We start from the raw sequence: 19,165 nt of genomic DNA on the forward strand, positions 1-19,165 counted from the left end.
GACAGAAAAATGAAAAAGTTATAGCTTTTGGAAGGAGGGGGAGAAAAAACTAAAATGAAAATCTGAAAAATGGCTGCGGCGGGAAGGGGTTAAATAAATTTGGGTGCCATCTCTCATGTATGTGATAGAATCTAACACAAATTGCAACAATATGGCACAATACTCAACAACATAGTAATTATTTGCGGCGGTACAGATAGGGTTAATTTATGACGCCATATAGTGCAGAATTAGGGGGGCTCTGCGCTAAGACTTCTACTTACATTACACGTTATAATATTTGTGTGTTATAAAAACAAATCTAAAAAAGTTTCTTCATTTCTTTATATAGGTTTATTTTTATTTAGCAAGGAAAAGACCCCAGTGCCGGCAGGCATTAGAATAGCACAACGTAGGACTCATTTGCGGTTCTTACTAAAATATAACTTTTATTAATTGTTTCTAAATTAAACAAAAAACCAAACACTTTAAAAATAGCCAACGCTCGCTGACAGTGTAAAGTCTGTATGTCACATTGCCAGAGACGCGCCAGGTCAGTACCACCCAATGTACGAGAGTTACCATCAGCGGCTGCCGAACGCTGCACATCCACTAGATCAGGGTCTGACTGGCAGCTAAACATTGAATAAAAACAGATAGAAGAGCCCCCCCCCCCCCCAACATGTTTCACTACAAAAACATGTAAATATCTATATCTATCTACACTATCTATCTATCTATCTATGCAGGCCCGCAGCATGAGGGGGCCCGTGACACCCGCCGGCACGGGCCCCCCTCATGGCCAGAGGCTCCGCTAGCTGCTGCTATGGCTGCTACAGCGCGACGCCACTGAAGGGGTTGTTCCTGCAAAAGACATGCATCCCCTATCCACAGGATAGGGGATACATGTGGGATCGCTGGGACGCCCAGCGATAAGGGGAACGGGAACCGAATGTCCCCCGAAGTTCTCCATGACAGACCTCGGACTTCCGGGGACTGTCTGCAGCTCCAAAGAAATGACTTGCACACCGGTCCCGCTTGTGCGCATGCGTGATCAGCGCTCCCTTCATTATTGAACTGCGCAGACGCCGGAAGTCCGAGTTTTCTCATGGAGAACTTGGTTGGACTTTCGGTCCCCCGTTCTCCTTATCGCTGCCAGCGATCACACAAGTATCCCCTATCCTCTGGATAGGGGATACATCTCTTTAGTAGGACAAACTATAGGCCGTTTGTTTTGTTTTTTTTGGGGGGGGGGGCTATATGGCATTATGGTTATCTACAGGGGGGACTCTGTATGGCGTTATCTACAGGGGGGACTCTGTATGGTGTTATCTACAGGGGGGACTCTGTATGGCATTATCTACAGGTGGGGTCTGTATGGCGTTATCTAGAGGGGGTGTCTGTATGGCGTTATCTACAGGGGGGGTTCTGTATGGCGTTATCTACAGGGGGGACTCTGTATTGGCGTTATCTACAGGGGAGACTCTGTATGGCGTTATCTACAGGGGGGACTCTATGGCGTTATCTACAGGGGGTGTCTGTATGGCGTTATCTACAGGGGGAGGTCTGTATGGCGTTATCTACAGGGGGTGTCTGTATGGCGTTATCTACAGGGGGGCTGTATGGCGTTATCTACAAGGGGGTCTGTACGGAGTTATCTACAGGGGGGCTGTATGGCGTTATCTACAGGGGGCTGTATGGCGTTATCTACAGGGGGTCTATATGATGTTATCTACAGGGGGTGTCTGTATGGCGTTATCTACAGGGTGGCTGTATGGCGTTATCTACAGGGGGGTCTGTATGGCGTTATCTACAGGGGGGTCTGTATGGAGTTATCTACAGGGGGGCTGTATGGCGTTATCTACAGGGAAGACTCTGTATGCCGTTATCTACAGGGGAGACTCTGTATGGCGTTATCTACAGCGGGGGTCTGTATGGCGTTATCTACAGGGGGGGTTCTGTATGGCGTTATCTACAGGGGGGTCTGCATGGCATTATCTACAGGGGGTCTGCATGGCATTATCTACAGGGGGGACTCTGTATGGCGTTATCTACAGGGGGGTCTGAATGGCGTTATCTACAGGGGGATCTGTATGGTGTTATCTACAGGGGGTGTCTGTATGGCGTTATCTACAGGGGGTGTCTGTATGGCGTTATCTACAGGGGTGTCTGTATGGCGTTATCTACAGGGGGTGTCTGTATGGCGTTATCTACAGGGGGGTCTGTATGGCGTTATCTACAGGGGGTCTGTATGGCGTTATCTACAGGGGGGTCTGTATGGCGTTATCTACAGGGGGCTGTATGGCGTTATCTACAGGGGGGTCTGTATGGCTTTATCTACAGGGGGGCTGTATGGCGTTATCTACAGGGGGCTGTATGGCGTTATCTACAGGGGGGATTTGGGGCTGTAAAACGTTATCTACAGGGGGGCTGTATGGCATTATCTACAGGCTGTGTGGCGTTATCTACAGGGGGGCCGTATGGCGTTATCTACAGGGGGCTGTATGGCGTTATCTACAGGGGGATTTGGGGCAGTAAGACGTTATCTACAGGGGGGCTGTAAGCCACTATCTACAGGGGGCTGTATGGTGCTATCTATAGGGGGGCGCTGTGTGGTGGAATCTATAGGGAGGCACTATCTACAAGGGGGGGGGGGTTGTGTGATACCCAGCGGAGGGGGCGCCCCAGTCAAAAGTTTTCTATGGGGCCCAGTCTTTCCTAGTTAAGCCCCTGTATCTATGTAATATATCTTTCTATCTATCTATCTATCTATCTATCTATCTATCTATCTATCTATCTATCTATCTATCTATCTATCTATCTATCTATCTCTTAACTATGTAATATATCTTTCTATCTATCTACAGCAGGGGTCTCAAACTCGGCCGGGTAAGTGGGCCACATATAGAAAAAATGGGAAGTTGACGGGCCGCATTTCAACAATCCAGTTTTCCAGTTTAAGTTTCGCTAAATGCAGTCCGGCGGTTCAGTTAGCAGAATTTGGCAGACACACATGTCAAGATTGGGCAGACCTTTTTAGATAGTGCCAGAGTGCCCTCTGCAGATGCTGCCACAGTGCCCTCTGTAGATGCTGCCACAGTGCCCTCTGCAGATAATGCCACACACACCCCAAGTAGATAGCTCCATTGGGGCTCCCTCTAGAAGTGGAATCCCCAGCCAGAGCGTTGCCGACGCTTTGGCTGGGGATTCCTCTACTGTTGGAGCCCCTGACGTCACTGTCCATACACAGTGACGTCAGGGGATCCTCCTGGACCAGAATGTGATATCAGTAGTACTAGTATAGGCTCTGCGCCGGAACTCTGGGGAAGCCATTAACATCAGTGTCCATATAGGGACAGTGATGTCAGAGGCTTGCCCAGACCTGGAGTGCCGGAGCAGAGCCGCTTCTAGCACTCTGCCTGGGATTTCAGCTCTGCTCCTGACATCACTGTCCATATATAGACATGGATGTCAGGGGCAACCCCAGAGCTGGAGTCCCGGGCAGAGCGCTAGTAGGCTCTTCCTGGGACTCCAGCTGTGCTCCTGACATCACTGGGACTCCTGCTCTGGGGATGCCCCTGACATCACTGTCAATGGATGGACAGCGATGTCAGAGGCTTCCCCAGAGTCCCAGAGCAGAGCCTATACTAGCGCTCTGCCCGGGACTCCGCTTTGGGGAAGACCCTGACAACACTGTGCACATATGGACAGCGATGTCAGGGAATTCCACAGACAGCGATGTCAGGGAATTGAGCAGAGCCGATACTAGCGCTCTGGCCGGGACTCCACTCTGGGGAAGACCCTGAGAAACCGTCCATATATGGACAGCGATGTTAGGGAATTCCACAGAGTCCCGGAGCAGAGCCGATACTAGCACTCTGCCCGGGACTCCGCTCTGGGGAAGACCCTGACAACACTGTGCACATATGGACAGCGATGTCAGGCAATTCCACAGAGTGCCGGAGCAGAGCCGATACTAGCGCTCTGCCCGGGACTCCGCTCTGGGGAAGACCCTGACAAACTGTCCATATATGGACAGCGATAATAGGGAATTCCACAGAGTCCCGGAGCAGAGCTTATACTAGCGCTCTGCACGGGACTCCGCTTTGGGGAAGACCCTGACAACACTGTGCACATATGGACAGCGATGTCAGGGAATTCCACAGAGTCCCGGAGCAGAGACTATACTAGCGCTCTGCCCAGGACTCCGGCTCTGGGGAAGCCCCAGACATCGTGTGTCCATACATGGATACCGATGTCAGGGAATTGAGCAGAGCCGATACTAGCGCTCTGGCTGGGACTCCACTCTGGGGAAGACCCTGGGAAACCGTCCATATATGGACAGCGATGTTAGGGAATTGAGCAGAGCCGATACTAGCACTCTGCCCGGGACTCCGCTCTGGGGAAGACCCTGACAACACTGTGCACATATGGACAGCGATGTCAGGCAATTCCACAGAGTGCCGGAGCAGAGCCAATACTAGCGCTCTGCCCGGGACTCCGCTCTGGGGAAGACCCTGACAAACTGTCCATACATGGACAGCGATGATAGGGAATTCCATAGAGTACCGGAGCAGAGCTTATACTAGCGCTCTGCACGGGACTCTGGCTCTGGGGAAGCCCCAGACATCGCTGTCCATATGTGGACAGCGATGTCAGGATATTCCAGATTCCCGGAGCAGAGTCTGTACTAGCGGCTGTGTCCCGCGGGCCGCATGCTTGAGACCCCTGATCTACAGTATCTTTCTATCTACAGTATATATTTATCGTATCTATCTATCTACAGTATCTTTCTATCGTATCTATCTCATGTCTATCGATCTCATATCTATCTAATCTATCATATTCCCTCCATCTCCCAAATCCTTATCTCATATGTTTTCACTTATACACATGTGACATGTTGCTGCACCGCCAGCTAGCTACCGCAGGATTTCTATCACTACCATCAGTACTGGCAGCGTGCACTGGCAGCCAATCCAATATAGAACCGATACGCCCCGCCTGCTCCCGCTCATTGGTCAATAGTGAAGGCGGCGGCGGCACGTACTGGATGGCAAAGAAAATAAAAAATGAATGCGTGACGTCACGAAGAACGGGCGCATCACGTGAGTACTTGATTCCATACGCAAACACTAGGAGTAAAAACATATCTTTTTCTAGCTGTCCTTAACATGGGTATGCGACAGCCATTTTGTTGTAGTCCGTTATGTGAATGGGTTTTAATGTTGTTGTATTAAAAAAGACTACAGCTCCCAGAATCCCTCCGCCCGCCCCCCTTTCTCCCTTTCCTGCTGTAGGGTCTTATTTGCCCGATCTGTGAGGCTGAGCTGTCTCCTGAGGGAGGTAATTATCATTATCCTAATTGTTGTAGTTATGTATGCCTATCTCAATGGGATTGACACACTTTTACATATATTTCAACTATATATTGGCATAAATATGATTATTAATATGCTAATACACATACATGTATATCTATATCAACTCTATATTGTATTCCTCCACAGAGCGCTATCACTTTAAGAACACGGTCATCTACATGCGCCATATTACGGCTAGGCTGGGGCTGCATGGCGACTTTTGTCACATGACAGCTGCGGTCCATAGAAATACATTGTCGCGCAACTTTTCCCACTCATCAGTAACATGAAAGTCACAGGTACAGGTGTTGTCATGCCACTAAATTTCCTACAGGAAAAAAAAAATCGGTGACGCGTTCTGCATGTTGGCATTCCCATTTGAAAGTATTCTTGCATTCTGATTGGATGAAAAAAAGTCCTCTAGTCTGGAACATCTATTAGTACGGAATTATTCCAGTTGCACACGACCGAGTGCCATTCGGGCCGTTTTTCACGGCATCTGAGTGGCACCCAATAGTTTTCACAGACCCATTCTCATTAGCGGGTGAATCGGGTTTGGAAAAACGGACCAGACTCTCCGATCCGACACAACGCTCCGATCCGACCTTTCCACGGATCACAGACGGGACTCACGGTTGTGTAAATCTTTTCCTGGACCCCCCCCCCCACCCCCCCTCTAGAGATATGGCCACTGTTGTGTTGCCTCCCTATATGCTAATTTGCTGTTAGCCAACAGGGCGTGAACTACCCTCAAGCTGCTTCGCGCTGATTGGTCAGCATCAGAGGCAGGGAAGCTAGCTCCACCCCTTTGGCTAACTAAAGTAAATTATCATAGAGGGAGCCCGCACAACAGAGGGTCATATCTCTGGAACAGGGGGGTCCAGGAAAAAAAGAAAAACAGTGCTGGAATCAGGGAGACAGCGCTATTCAGGTCAGAAAACCAGTTAGACTAATATGACCTAGTGACTGGTCCTCTTTAAGGTGGGGGTACTGTGCAGCATCCATCTTATGTCATGCGAATCACAACAAGTATTTGTGACTTTCGTATTACGGTACTGTGCACTTATTGTTATGGACCTTGACTGACGTTTGGTTGTATAAATTATGATTTATATGTAGTAAAATTCAATTAATCTGGCACTCCTTGTTCCCAAAGTCCCGTCACTATGGTGTGCTAAAAAATAGTCCCATGCCGAATTAACAGGAACATTACCTTGGTCCGGCATCTCCAGCAGATCTGCATCAGTGGCGGGTGTCCTGCTCAAGTAGGTCTCCTACCCTGAAACACTCACATGTCCATACATACATTTCTGGAGCATGGAGACATTTTGTGAGCCTCAGTATTCTGGCTTCGTTCATTGGTGTCAGCATGCAGAAATCATATTGGGGTCTACACAGTGGGTATGCCAACTTTGGGACATCCATACGGGCTAGGGTATGTATATATGTGTGCTTGTAGTTTACAATTTCCGATAATCATGCTCTTTAGCAGTTCCAACAATGCCAGATTAGTGAAACCTTATTACATGAAAACCATGGTCAAAAACGGAACATATAGGCCCCATTCACACGACCATGTATTATGGTCCGCATACTATCCGCAATTGCGGATACTATAGGACACATTCTATCCTACGCGCCAATGCACACGACCGTGGTTTCCACAGTCCATGTACTGCCCGGGAGCCCTGACCGCAAAAAATAAAGGACAAGTCAATGCACATGTTGTGTGTGAATAGTCCGTGAGTGCGGACGGCCTGTGGATGACACTCCTCGAGCTGTCCGTGCCGTAATCACGAACCGGGCACATGGCTACGGTCGTGTGCATGGGGCCTTAACTTTTGCACAACTGCACAAAAGTTTTACGTTCAGGCCACCAATCTCATCGATGATTTACTGGCAGTCTGCCTCAGCATGGTGGACATCAGGGCTTCTTAAACTTTTTCTACTTGGACCTCACCAGCCAGAACATGGTGACACCTTCGCCCCACCAATGGTCGAAGACCAAGTCAAAATTAAAAGGTAATAATCATTTATCTTTTTTGATGATACCAGGCTCCGTTCACATCTGCACTCGTATTTTCGTTATTCTGTTCCGTTATAGGAAATATGACGAAATTTGCGATGTACAATGTGACTAGAGCCTTACATTGAAATGTGCCGGAAAGGAGACAATTCTGATTGCAACCCGCATAGTTAACCCCTTTTTGACATTTGATGAATACTTATGACATCGTTGGCTAGGGGATGTATGAAACAGCCAACATTTCACTGCAACGAGCGGAGTCGGGCTTGTTTAACCCCTTAGATGTTTCGGTCAATAGTGGTCGTGGCATCTAAGCCATTAGTAAAAGGGGGCGACCCCCTCTGACAGTCCATCGCCCCCCACTCCACGCAACGTGATAGTTATGGCAGCCTGGGGGCCTAGTGAAGGCCCCTAGGTCTTCTGTCTTTGTACTCCTATTAAGTCCTGAATCACCAGAATCGCTGTTTTTTCGGTCACCTCATCTCCCACAAAAATTGAATCAAAAGGGATCAAAACTCGCATGTACCCCAAAATGGTACCAAACTACAGCTTGCCCCGCAAAAAATCATCCTTCAAATCGACGGAAATATAAAAAAGTTATGAATATGACGACACAAAACTATTTTTTTTTGCAGCAATTCGTTATTTCCTTGTGAAAGTAGTAAAACATAAAAAAATATAAATTTGGTATCGTCCTATTGCCCCACAGAATAAAGTTAACATATCGTTTTTATTGCATTTTGAACGGCGTAAAAACAATGGAGGAATGAAATTTTTTCCCCGTTCCACCCCACAAATAATTTTTCCAGTACATTCTATGGTACAATAAATGGTGCCTTGAAAAACTACAACTCGTCATGCCAAAAACAAGCCCTCATACGGCAATATCGACGTAAAAATAAAAAAGTTATGGCTTTTGAAACGTGGGGAGGAAAAAACAAAAATAAAAGAACGAAAAACGGCTATGGCGGGAAGGGGTTAAAACTGCCACCCCCAGCTGCACCTCACCAGTGATGCCCCTACACAGTTTGAGAACCACTAGTGTCGATCTCTGAAAAGGTGGCCTCCAGGTAAGCAAAGCATTGAGGTTGTGGAGGGACGTACAATAATCCAAATGATCTCGCTGATTTTTGGACAATATTTTTGATTTGCGAGAATCCCAAACACTTGTATTGAATTAGGTGGTCGCCTTCAGCCTCTGTGATCATCCCCCATCTTGACTTGCATTGAACAACTCCAAGAGATGGACAGAGACAAGAAGGAAACAACTGAGAAGATATTAAACCTCACCCTGGAGATCATCTACCTACTGACTGGAGAGGTGAGGGATTCTCTCACATCGCCTCGCTCTTATCTGATTGGAGAGGTGAGGGATTCTGGGAATTTCCGATACCAAAACATCTTCTACATTTTGTATGTTTCCTGTGTGTAGGACTATGTGGTTGTGAAGAAGGTATCTGGGGAGCTTCTGACAACAAGTTGTGGTCGTGTTTCTGGAGGATTGCGCAGGATCCAGTACCCCATAATGAAGTCCTCACCTCTGATAACAGAAAGAAGCAACGAGCAGAAGATTCTAGAACTCACCAACAAGATCATCGAGCTGCTGACTGGAGAGGTGAGGACTACCGGGAATGCTGGGACATTGATTGATTGATGCAGTTTGGCACCAGATAGGACAATGCACATCATTCTTGGCACCAGGAGACTTTGCGTAATATCTTGGCATCAACTATGATTTCGCTTATTACTTACGGCATCTTGCGTGGATACGTATATTGTCTTTGCACCATGTATGGTTTTTCCATATGTAAGTAGAAATGGCTTTATGTATTAGTCTTGGCATTGGGTTTCGGTCTTCATATTTATTAAGCCACTGGGTTAACATGTAAGAATTTCTTTGTCTTTATCTGAATCCAGGACTCTGAAGAAGAAAAAGATCTGGACAAAGAAGTGTTGAAGAGGAATTTACGGATCCTCAAATCAACAGGTGAGGGGAAACTTTTATTGACTGTTAAAGGGGTTATCCGGGTTCCGATTTTCATTTTTTTGCAATGGCTGCAAATTAGATAAATTAAGAAAAGAAGTACTTGACTTTCTTTTTCCCCCGGTGATCCAGCGATGATGCCCCGGCGTCATGTCGCCACTGCAGCCAATCAACCCCACTGATCTCTCTGATTGGCTGCAGCAGTCACATGCTTCATGCATGTAAACAATCACTGGATCGCCGGGAGAAAGGATAGGTGAGTTTTGCTTCTTTTCTTAATTGATTGAAAAATGTTCAGAACCCGTTTAACCCCAGAACAGTTTTGACGGTCTTCTAGATGCACCCATGATCTCATCATCTCATATACATAATCATGCGGGTGTTTTTCCTACAGATGGTTCCATTAAGAGAAATACACCAGGGAGATGTCTCCGTTCCCTGTATGCCCAGGATTGCTTGGAAGAAAGTTGTAATGTCCCGCAGAATGACCAGGTATCGGATGCTATGCTAAAATACAGTTCTGTTAAAGGGGTTGTAATGTCCCAAAAAATTGATGGCCGATCCTAAGGATAGGCCATAAATAACTGATCAGTCGGGGTCCAGTCCTACTACCCCTTCAAAGCTGGAGTCGGACCCCAAACGATCAGATATTAATGGCCTATCCTGAGGATAGGCCATCCATTTTTTGGGACTTGAAAACCCCTTTAAAGTGTTTTATAGTGCACTTCCATGACAAAGGTTTTTTACGGACAGGGTGAAAAATGCGGCTTGTATGTTTGTACTTTTCTATTATATTACTGTAGCTGGGTAAGCAAGCTATAGATGACACAGCTAGTATTACAGCTTTATGATGATCCCTTTCAGACATGATTATTGAAAATATGGAGTTTCTCACAACTAGCTAACCAGCATTGAATGGGGTTTTTCGACCAGCGCTCCATTCATTTCTATGGAGCTGCTGGAGATAGCGGTCCCGGAAGTCCCATAGAAATTAATGGAGCGCTGCCCGAGCATGCACTCTACGCGCCATTCTGATGGTCTTACCCTTAGCGATCACACATGTATCGTGGGAAAACCCCTTTAAGAGGTGTTTCCAAACAGACCCATATCAAGTAGAAATTTTGTTGATATGTAAATCAGTTGTTTCTGCAGCAAGCACGTGGATTTCCGCAAATTCCATTCAGATGAATGGAACTGATTTTCAGTCGTAGAAAATTCTGCAACAAAGTCCGCCACGTGTGAATCCACCCTTAAAATGTACCCCAAGTTTAAAAATAAAAACAGACATGCTTGTTAAAGTTCCTCGAAGGCTATGGTTGGTCTGCCAACCTTAATATTTCATGATCTCCATGCTATTAGCTGAAGGTACATGGAGGCACAAGGTATCTATTCGAGATCAATAGAGTACAAGCTCAGAAACACCACTAATACAAGCCTTTCATGTCTGTACGACATATCCGAAGTTTTTAAAACGTTAAGGGTGGATTCACTTGCAGCAGATTTTGTTTACGAAATTTCTGGGACTGAAAATCAGTTCCATGAATGGAACTGGCAGAAATCCATGTGTTTCCTGCAGGAACAACCACATTCAGACGAATGGAACTTATTTCATGTCTGCAAATAATCTGCCGTGTCTGAATCCACCCTAATAAGGTGCACCAGTGGCGGCGTGGTTTCTGTACGAAGACTTTAGTGTCGTACGAGCGCGGCTCCATTTTTATACATGTGGCAACCACTTTCTTTGTCTTAGTTTACTAAAGATATGCCCTTTTAAAATAATTAACTTCGTAATCTTGTTAACGATGGGCCATAAGTATTTTTTATGACTGTTTAGGGTGATGGCCTTATTGTGGTTAAAGTAGAAGATGTATGTGGAGATGAAAAAGTGTATGGAAGGGATATTCAGCTGTGCAAGGAAGAGTTTCCTACAGATATCAGCAAAGGTGAGTGACAACCACTAAATATAGAAAAGTATAATCCCCCACAAAGTCTCTGGTATTTCTCATAAACCTTAGGACAGGGGAATGGGTCACGAGGTCGAAACCGTCCGTTCAGGCAATAGTTTAGTAAAATAATTGACTAGTTACGGAGAAAAGTCTGGCGGCATCAGGCGCATAGCACACACGAAGCCGAGTATGTTACACTGCGTATGCAAGGTGTACTGTCCTCGGCTTCACGTGCGCCATACACCCGATGCCGCTCCCAGACTGATCTCAGTAACGTGCAAGTTACTTTTCTAACTATTGCCTAAACGTCCGGTTTCGACCTGGGCAGGTTTGGAACACTAAACCACAGCTACATAACGACATGCTGGAGGTTTAGTGGCTCCAAACCTAGTCATAGGTTCCCTTTAATTCTCCCTTTATGTAGATTTCTATTAGAAGAGAACGCCTAGGACGTTTTTTTTTCTTGCCTCATTTGGCTTGTAAGTGCAGTTGTTGGCGCTTAGAGCCTGGATACAGAAGCGGTAAAACCAATGACAGGTGCCCTCCCCCCAGTGTGACCGATTGTCAAGCGCTACTTAGAATTGTGCTTAAATTGTAGAACAACCATATAGGTTGAGTGGCAGCTTATCTCTTTACATTAGTTTATACATAAAGAGAAAAGCGCTGTGTATTTTTTAAGACCCTTTTACTACTGCTTCATGTGCGCGTAGAATTTGCATGTTTAACTTTCATGAATATATTTATTTTTCGTCAGAAGGACACAACAGCAGAAATACCTCAGTCAAAAGTCTGGTTTTATCTCAAGATTGCGTAATGGAAGCCAACATCACTGGAGATTCGTTAGAAGAAATTGGACCAAATATACATTCAATACATCACAGTGGAGAACTTTCATCAGATCCCACCATGTATGGAGAATGGCTCCCAGATAACTTAGAGTTTGTTACACACAGTACATCTCACCGAAGTGACAAAATATTTCCCTGTTTTCTGTGTGATAAATGCTTTACCCGCAAGTCAAGTCTAGTAAGACACCAGAGAATCCATACAGGAGAGAAGCCATATTCATGTTCTGAATGTCGCAAAAGCTTCACACGTAAAACCACCCTTGTGGAACACCAGAAAATTCACACAGGTGACCAGCCGCTGTCCAGCTCTGATCAAGAGAAAAGTTTTGAAGAGAAACCTGATCTTTTGATAAATCAGACCGAGCAAAGCGAAGAACAACAATTTCCCTGTTTAGATTGTGGGAAGGTCTTCACACACAAGTCCCATCTCGTAAAACACCAGAGAATTCACACTAGCGAAAAGCCCTTCTCGTGTTTAGAGTGTGGGAAATCATTTATTCAGAAGTCCATTCTTCTTGTGCACCAGAGAAGTCACACAGGGGAGAAACCATATTCATGTTCAGATTGCGGAAAACGTTTCACCCAGAAATCAGATCTTGTGGTCCATCGAAGAATCCACACAGGAGAGAAACCATTTTCATGTTCTGAATGTGGAAAAAGTTTCACCCAGAAGTCCACCCTGGTCATACATCAGAGGATCCACAGAGGGGAGAAACCATTTGCATGTTCGGAGTGCGGAAGGCGTTTTACACAAAAATCCACTCTTGTTACACATCAGAAAGTCCACACGCCCCTAAAATTGTTGTTTGCCTTGCAACAGTCATGAGGTTTTTCCCTACAATGGACATTTGGATTATGTAGTAATTCGTTCTTTTAGTGACGTGTTGTGTGTTTCGTGTCTATATATTGTATCTTTTTCTCTTAATTCAAAAATCCAATGTGAGATGAAGAGAAGACTCAGATATTTTAAGGAATATTTACAGCTTATATTAAGTCCAATGTCTGATCTGGCCCAATGTTGAAATTAACCAGACATCGTAGTGTTTTTTTATTTTTTATTTCTAGGAATTTTATTATTACAAGACGTTGATAAATTGAAGTCGGTGAGCGATCAAGGTTTTATATTGAGTCTCTGCGTGACACAGGGAAAATTGGGATAAAATAATAACAAGGGAATCGCGTACTTGAATTCACCTTATGAGTATATCTGCTGTACAGATATTCATACCTAAAGATAGCATCCTGTATTGAGATGAGTGCTTACCCAAAACCCATGTATTCTCCAGCCCTGGAACGTGGACAAGTTTTGTCCGTTAAACCGAGCGCTATTCGTGTGCCGGTATAGCATCATGATGACTATACAGTGTTTTGGAAGATATATTTTGCTGAATATATTTGGGGATTTTATAAACGTTGCTCCAGTAAGCTTAAAGGGAACCTGTCACCAGCATTTCACCTATTGAGCTTTACTTATCCCTCACTGGTCGCTGCTATAAAAAGTTAATTGCCGTTATCTCCTCTCCTAAATTCCTCCTCCGACTGTAAATAACGGTCCGCAAACATTTTGCACCTTTTATCGTAATAATCCGGTGTCCCGTTGTGCGCACACACCAGAATAGGACATCAATGCGCAAGCACGGGATTGTGTGTGCTGGGGGAAGACGAGGAGCTGTCAATCAAAAGTAAAGAGGCGGGGTAAACTCGGACAGACTTGAGGAATGAAAATATGACTCTTTTTAAATGAAGATTTGACTCTTTTATGCTCATTAGCATACGGTGTGGGAACAATAAAAAGCTGAATACTAAAGCTACAGAGCCGACTAAGAAGATAATTATAGGTTATATAGAAATGATTTGTCACCCACTACCACCAGGTATTGCTGGTTTAATAAGTGAAATGCTGGTGACAGGTTCCCTTTAAGGAGAGCCGAACTCAAATTCCATGCGACTTCCTTGCTTTCCACCCGAAAGTTATACGTTGCACTGCACATAGCTGCATTTTTGGTCTGGGTTGGTCTGCCCTGAAACCATCAGAGAAAAGTAGGAAAACCTTTCTTTTGGAATGTTCTACTGTTTTTGTCCAAAAAGATTTGGACCACAAATAGATGAAAAATACAGGACTGCGAATGCGGTCATAGACTGATTTAGATGTCTGGAGTCTATTCACTCCATAATCGTCAGTCTGTAGTCTTCCGATGAACTCTCGAGCACTACAAAGTTTTTTTTAAAATTGCTTTGACTATTATCGGATCACTCCTATGACAAACTGGGGAAATTTTATTAATAGGCCCACAGTTTGTGAGAACCAAACCTAATATCCCGGGATGTGAATGATGTAGACCTGTCTTGTTTGGTGTCAACCTGTTAAAATTTGTTATGATAAATGTATAAACTATTTTTATATTTTCATTGTTTTAAATATTTTGATCGACTGGTAGAACCTTTTCCTGTGACCAAGCTATTCTCCACTTTTATCTTTAAAAGAGAAAGAATCATCTTTATCCTAAACAGAAGTCCATGAGGTTTAAAGGAACTCCGGCCAAAACTAAACTTTCTCTTGTGTACCATTCTGGTATTCCATGTGTCAGTCTCTCACCTGTTATTTATCTCTATATATCAGTCTGGGATGGTTGCTTTCTGGCTCGGTGAAACGCTTTCTCTACTTGAGTCTATGGAGATCTATGTGTCACCCATCACAGGCTTCAGCAGTTTCTGTACCGCACTAGTATTACACAAGGGGGACAGAAACTTCTATCATCAACTGCCACTGATACTTAGACAGGTTCCTGTCACACAGGTATAATGTAGAAGAATACAGTGTGGCCTCCCTGTCTGTATACTTATTGTTTCTCAGCTTATTTAGGACAATATAGAGAATGATAATCACAGTGTCCCCCAGCAAGCAATGGTATGGTCTTCAGCTAGTCATGTGATGCTGTGCCAAAGCATCATGGGATTGATAGCAAAGCAGAGAGGAAGAGAAAGCTGGGGAAATCTAAGAATCAAGACGGAGGCTTTTTTATAGCACAGACAAGGCAGGAGTTCAAAAAGTAAGTACAGTATACATAAAAGAAGTGTAGAGTGTGGTATACAGCCAGGTGGGGGGTGCAGACATGGAAAGTTGTGTTTCCACCGGAGGGCTTCTTTAAGTATTTCGAGCAAATGTTAAATTTGTTTAACTTATATGGGTTTTTCAGCAAATACTTTAATAATGTCTCAGTCAGACTTGTTGAAAAAGTCATATGAGTAGGGGTTTTGTAGCTGGGACCCCCAATGATCTCAGGAACAAGGGTTTTCGCTCCCATGTTCTCAATGCAGAGATGCATTCTTTGTTGAAGTTATGAAGTATTATATCAGCATGATACCACCGCATTATATTAATAGTAAGTTTTCAACTCCTATTCATTTCATTGTAGGGTGGCCAAGCATGGCAGCCATGTTTCCATTGAGGACGGAACTCCATCATTCTCAGAATCAGTATAGGTCCTAGCAGCTTAACCCCCACACATCCGACCTTTAGAGCATATAGTCTCATGAATATGTCATAAATAATCTTTAAATAAACTCTCTTCCAGCTCGAGGACAATAGGTACTTTATGGATTTTTTTGGTCATAAGCAGAATTTCTATCACATTGTCATTATAATTTGTAATGCTTTTGTCAGATCTGTGATATTTATATTTTTTATATGCCATTGCTGTACCTTTTTACGATAAACCTAAAACAAGTTTCATAAGTTATGCTTTTGTTGCTCTTTTCGTAAAACGTCTCCAGTTTGTCAGTTTTTACTATTCAGTGGTGATGTGTAACCTTCGCTCCGAAACCTAGTTACCTAGTCGGTTACACTTAACAACGACCTTCGTCCATCCACTTCAGTATTTTACCTTCTTCATAGTGTCAGAAAAAGGACTGTGGTGGAATTCTTCATTTTTCAGTTACCCAAAAACTTTCTGTAGGTGGTGGAAACTTGGATTTCTGCTTTGCATTAATGGGCATGATTTTGAATGCCGAAAAGTGATTCGCCCTTCATTGAGAATTGTGTGTGTCCACAGGCCATTGGCCCACATTTGTTTCTTCATAAGGGCGTTTTTTGTACCAATTAAATTGGAATGGGCAATTGGCAAGAATTACTCCTAATTTATTAAAGGGCGCATGCCTCGTAATAAATCTGGCGCATTTGGAATTGTCTTACTGTTTACATTTTTTTTTAAATTCTGGCTACTGGCAGCTGTACATTTGCGCCAGTTTTAACCTTTGCCTTTGGTAAATGAGTCTAAAAGTAGATTTTCAGCTTGACCACACACACTTTTCTTTTTAGAAGAAATAATTGTAAATTTGGTGTAATTTTAGATGCAACTTTTAAACCTGTGCAATTTCTTTCAGATTCATAATAAATGTGGGCCATGAACTTTGGTCAGAGGGTCTAAACAGAAAGAAAATCTGTATAAGATGACTATAAAAAGGTCACTATTAGGTCAATATATACTGGCCTCAGAAAAAATAAATAAGAGTAGCCTCTGATTTGGAAAAAACAGTGAAAGTTGTACCAGTCAGTAAAGTATTGAGATGCCAACGTGGTTGGTTCCTAACCTAAGGAGATCCATGTTTAGCCAGCTTATATGATGTGCAAACTCTGTCTGGTGTCCTTCAATATATGTTTGATGGAAAAAAACATATAAGAAACTGTATAAACCAGACATGAATTCATACTAAACCGTCCTTCAATGACGCTTGGGATTTAAAGGGTTATTCCGGTTGTAACAAGTTACCACCTATCCAGTGGATAACTGTTAGATCGGTGGGGCTCCGACCACTGAGACCCCCACCTATAGCCACAACGGGGTTCCTGTGTCTCTCGTTCCACCAACAGTAGGACCGCTTGCCCGGAGCGAGTGTTGAGGATGCGTCCCGCTGCTCCATTCAATGTCTTTGACAGTTCATTCCATTGACTTGTAGATGTCATTGCACCTTTTTAATTCAATAAGACTAATCAATTGAATTCCTGGAACGGGGGTACCGTGTCTCTCATTCCCCCAACAGTAGGACCGCTTGCCCGGAGCAAGTGTTGTGGATGCGTCCTGCTGCTCCATTCAATGTCTTTGACAGTTCATTCCATTGACTTGTAGATGTCATTGCGCCTTTTTAATTCAATAAGACTAATCAATTGAATTCCTGGAATGGGGGTACCGTGTCCCTCGTTCCCCCAGCAGAAAGACCTCTTACCAAAAGGAGTTGAATGGAGCCGGTGTGGAGGATGCGTCCTGCTGCTCCATTCAATGGCTATGATAGTTCGTTTCGTAACGTTTGCACCATTTAAATTCAGTAAGACTGATCAATTAAATTCCTGGAGTCAACCGAATTTTTCAGATCCGCGGCACTATCCACAGTGAGCATCATTTGTTCCCTGAAACCATTGTGACGGACCGCGTGGCCCGGAGAGGACTGATAGCAGCAGCGGCGACTACTTGACAAGCCCTACCAGGTGTTAAGCTCTTAGCATAACCCAGCAAGGGGAGCACCTTCATGTAAGGGAGGTGTTATCGCCTCCTAATCAATAAAAGATGGTTTTATCCATTATTTGCACTGACGGAGTTGCTCTATGAAGCACTGTTTTTCTCTTTGAGCTATACTGTGCCACTGCTTAGTTTTTGACTCGCTTTTCTTTCATAATTTTTAGAGCTGTAAATCATTTGTGCTCAAAGCCTGATGAATTTGCTGATACACATCTAGTGTATGCTTTGGCCGGGCAATAATGCTTTGGTCTTCTCCCACAACAAGAATATGAAATTACCAAAATTAATAATATAGGTTCATACCTAAAATCCGTTCACACCAGCTTTTTTTAGTTGTCTTCGTTCAGATATTGAAATGACCGAGCTTGTTCAGATTCATATTCTTCCGATCCTTCTGGATGTCGCCATTTTACCTGTATCTCTAGACGTTGGCCATAGGCTTGTTTGTGCATGGGTCGGTCACTCACCTCATGGGATTTCCGAATGAACGCAAGATGCAGTTTTGTGGGATTTTCTGAACCCTCTATCTCTAGATGTAAAAGTTGGATTTTTACTGCTGGGTTATGGACTATACATATGTTTTAAAAATATATACTTCACACAGCTACTATGCTACCAAAATCCACATTTTTGAGAACAGACAACATATTGTATATAAAAAACACATAATCATTTATACACACAACCAACTTCACACAACTTTGCAGTATACAGTGATTATAAGCAAAAATTGCACGCAAATTAAAATTTGTAATTAAAATGTGTGCTTAAGCAGGCCACTTATTCAGACAAAATGTACTCACTAAAAACTATAAGATGGGAGTAGTTCATACATACCACATATGTCTATGTTCAGAGGTGCGTGTGTTAAAGAAACGGCAAAACCGCAGGAAAGCGCCAACCAATTTTTGCATGCAAATTAAATTGGGGATTATATAGGTATACAATTTTCCCTTCCCCTATAGAAACTCTTAGGCTACATTCAAAAGACAGTAAAAAACGTCAGTGCGACGGATGTTTTTGTAATGGCAACAACCGTCACACGGTCGTTTTCAGAAGGATAGGGTTCCATGGGTGTATTCACACAGCCGTTTTTTTAACGGTCCGTGAAAACTGGCCGTCAAAAAAATAGGACATGTCCTATTTTTGGCCAGGTTGACGGCCCCACGTCTCCCATAGAAGTTAATGAATCAGTTTTTACCGGCCGCTTTTTATCAATCAATCCTTGTAATCGGCGGTAAAAACTGATCCTGGCCGAGGATTCCCCGCACACAGCGCTACTTTTAGTACTGAGCCCGGGGGAAGCCCTTGACAGCACTGTCCATATATGGAGAGTGACGTCTCCCTCTGACCCCCCCCCTGTAGATAGCAACACCCCCTCCCCATAAATGGCACTCCCCCTCCAGATAAGGACAGTGATGTCAGAGGCTACATCTAGAATCTACTGCCAGAGCGGAATCCCCGGGCGACACTCTGGTCAGGGGATTCCCCTACTAGAGAAGCCCC

The 19,165-nt window shown here is 44.2% G+C and overlaps 1 protein-coding gene across 2 annotated transcripts; it reads left to right on the forward strand.

The window, feature by feature from the left end:
* The first annotated feature begins 5,243 nt into the window (after positions 1-5,243).
* On the forward strand, positions 5,244-16,245 carry LOC142663720 (uncharacterized). 2 transcript variants are annotated; one of them, XM_075842513.1, is made up of 7 exons: positions 5,244-5,325; positions 8,550-8,689; positions 8,801-8,983; positions 9,286-9,355; positions 9,747-9,844; positions 11,187-11,295; positions 12,056-16,245. In XM_075842513.1, exons 2-7 carry the CDS (start codon positions 8,612-8,614, stop codon positions 12,970-12,972), a joined length of 1,455 nt encoding a protein of 484 aa, XP_075698628.1. In that variant the 5' UTR covers positions 5,244-5,325; positions 8,550-8,611; the 3' UTR covers positions 12,973-16,245. The 2 variants fall into 2 exon arrangements, with proteins under 2 accessions (XP_075698628.1, XP_075698627.1); XM_075842512.1 differs by having other exon boundaries at positions 12,053-16,244.
* Positions 16,246-19,165: the final 2,920 nt, after the last annotated feature.

This window comes from Rhinoderma darwinii, chromosome 11 (assembly GCF_050947455.1).
Source record: "Rhinoderma darwinii isolate aRhiDar2 chromosome 11, aRhiDar2.hap1, whole genome shotgun sequence".
Taxonomy (NCBI): Eukaryota; Metazoa; Chordata; class Amphibia; order Anura; family Rhinodermatidae; genus Rhinoderma; species Rhinoderma darwinii.

Excerpts from the sequence above, each read along its gene's own strand:
- LOC142663720 (XM_075842512.1), top strand. The coding sequence starts at position 8,612 with ATGGACAGAGACAAGAAGGAAACAACTGAGAAGATATTAAACCTCACC. Across the intron at positions 8,690-8,800 it reads TCTACCTACTGACTGGAGAG|GACTATGTGGTTGTGAAGAA; the intron begins GTGAGGGATTCT and ends TCCTGTGTGTAG. Across the intron at positions 9,356-9,746 it reads ACGGATCCTCAAATCAACAG|ATGGTTCCATTAAGAGAAAT; the intron begins GTGAGGGGAAAC and ends TTTTTCCTACAG.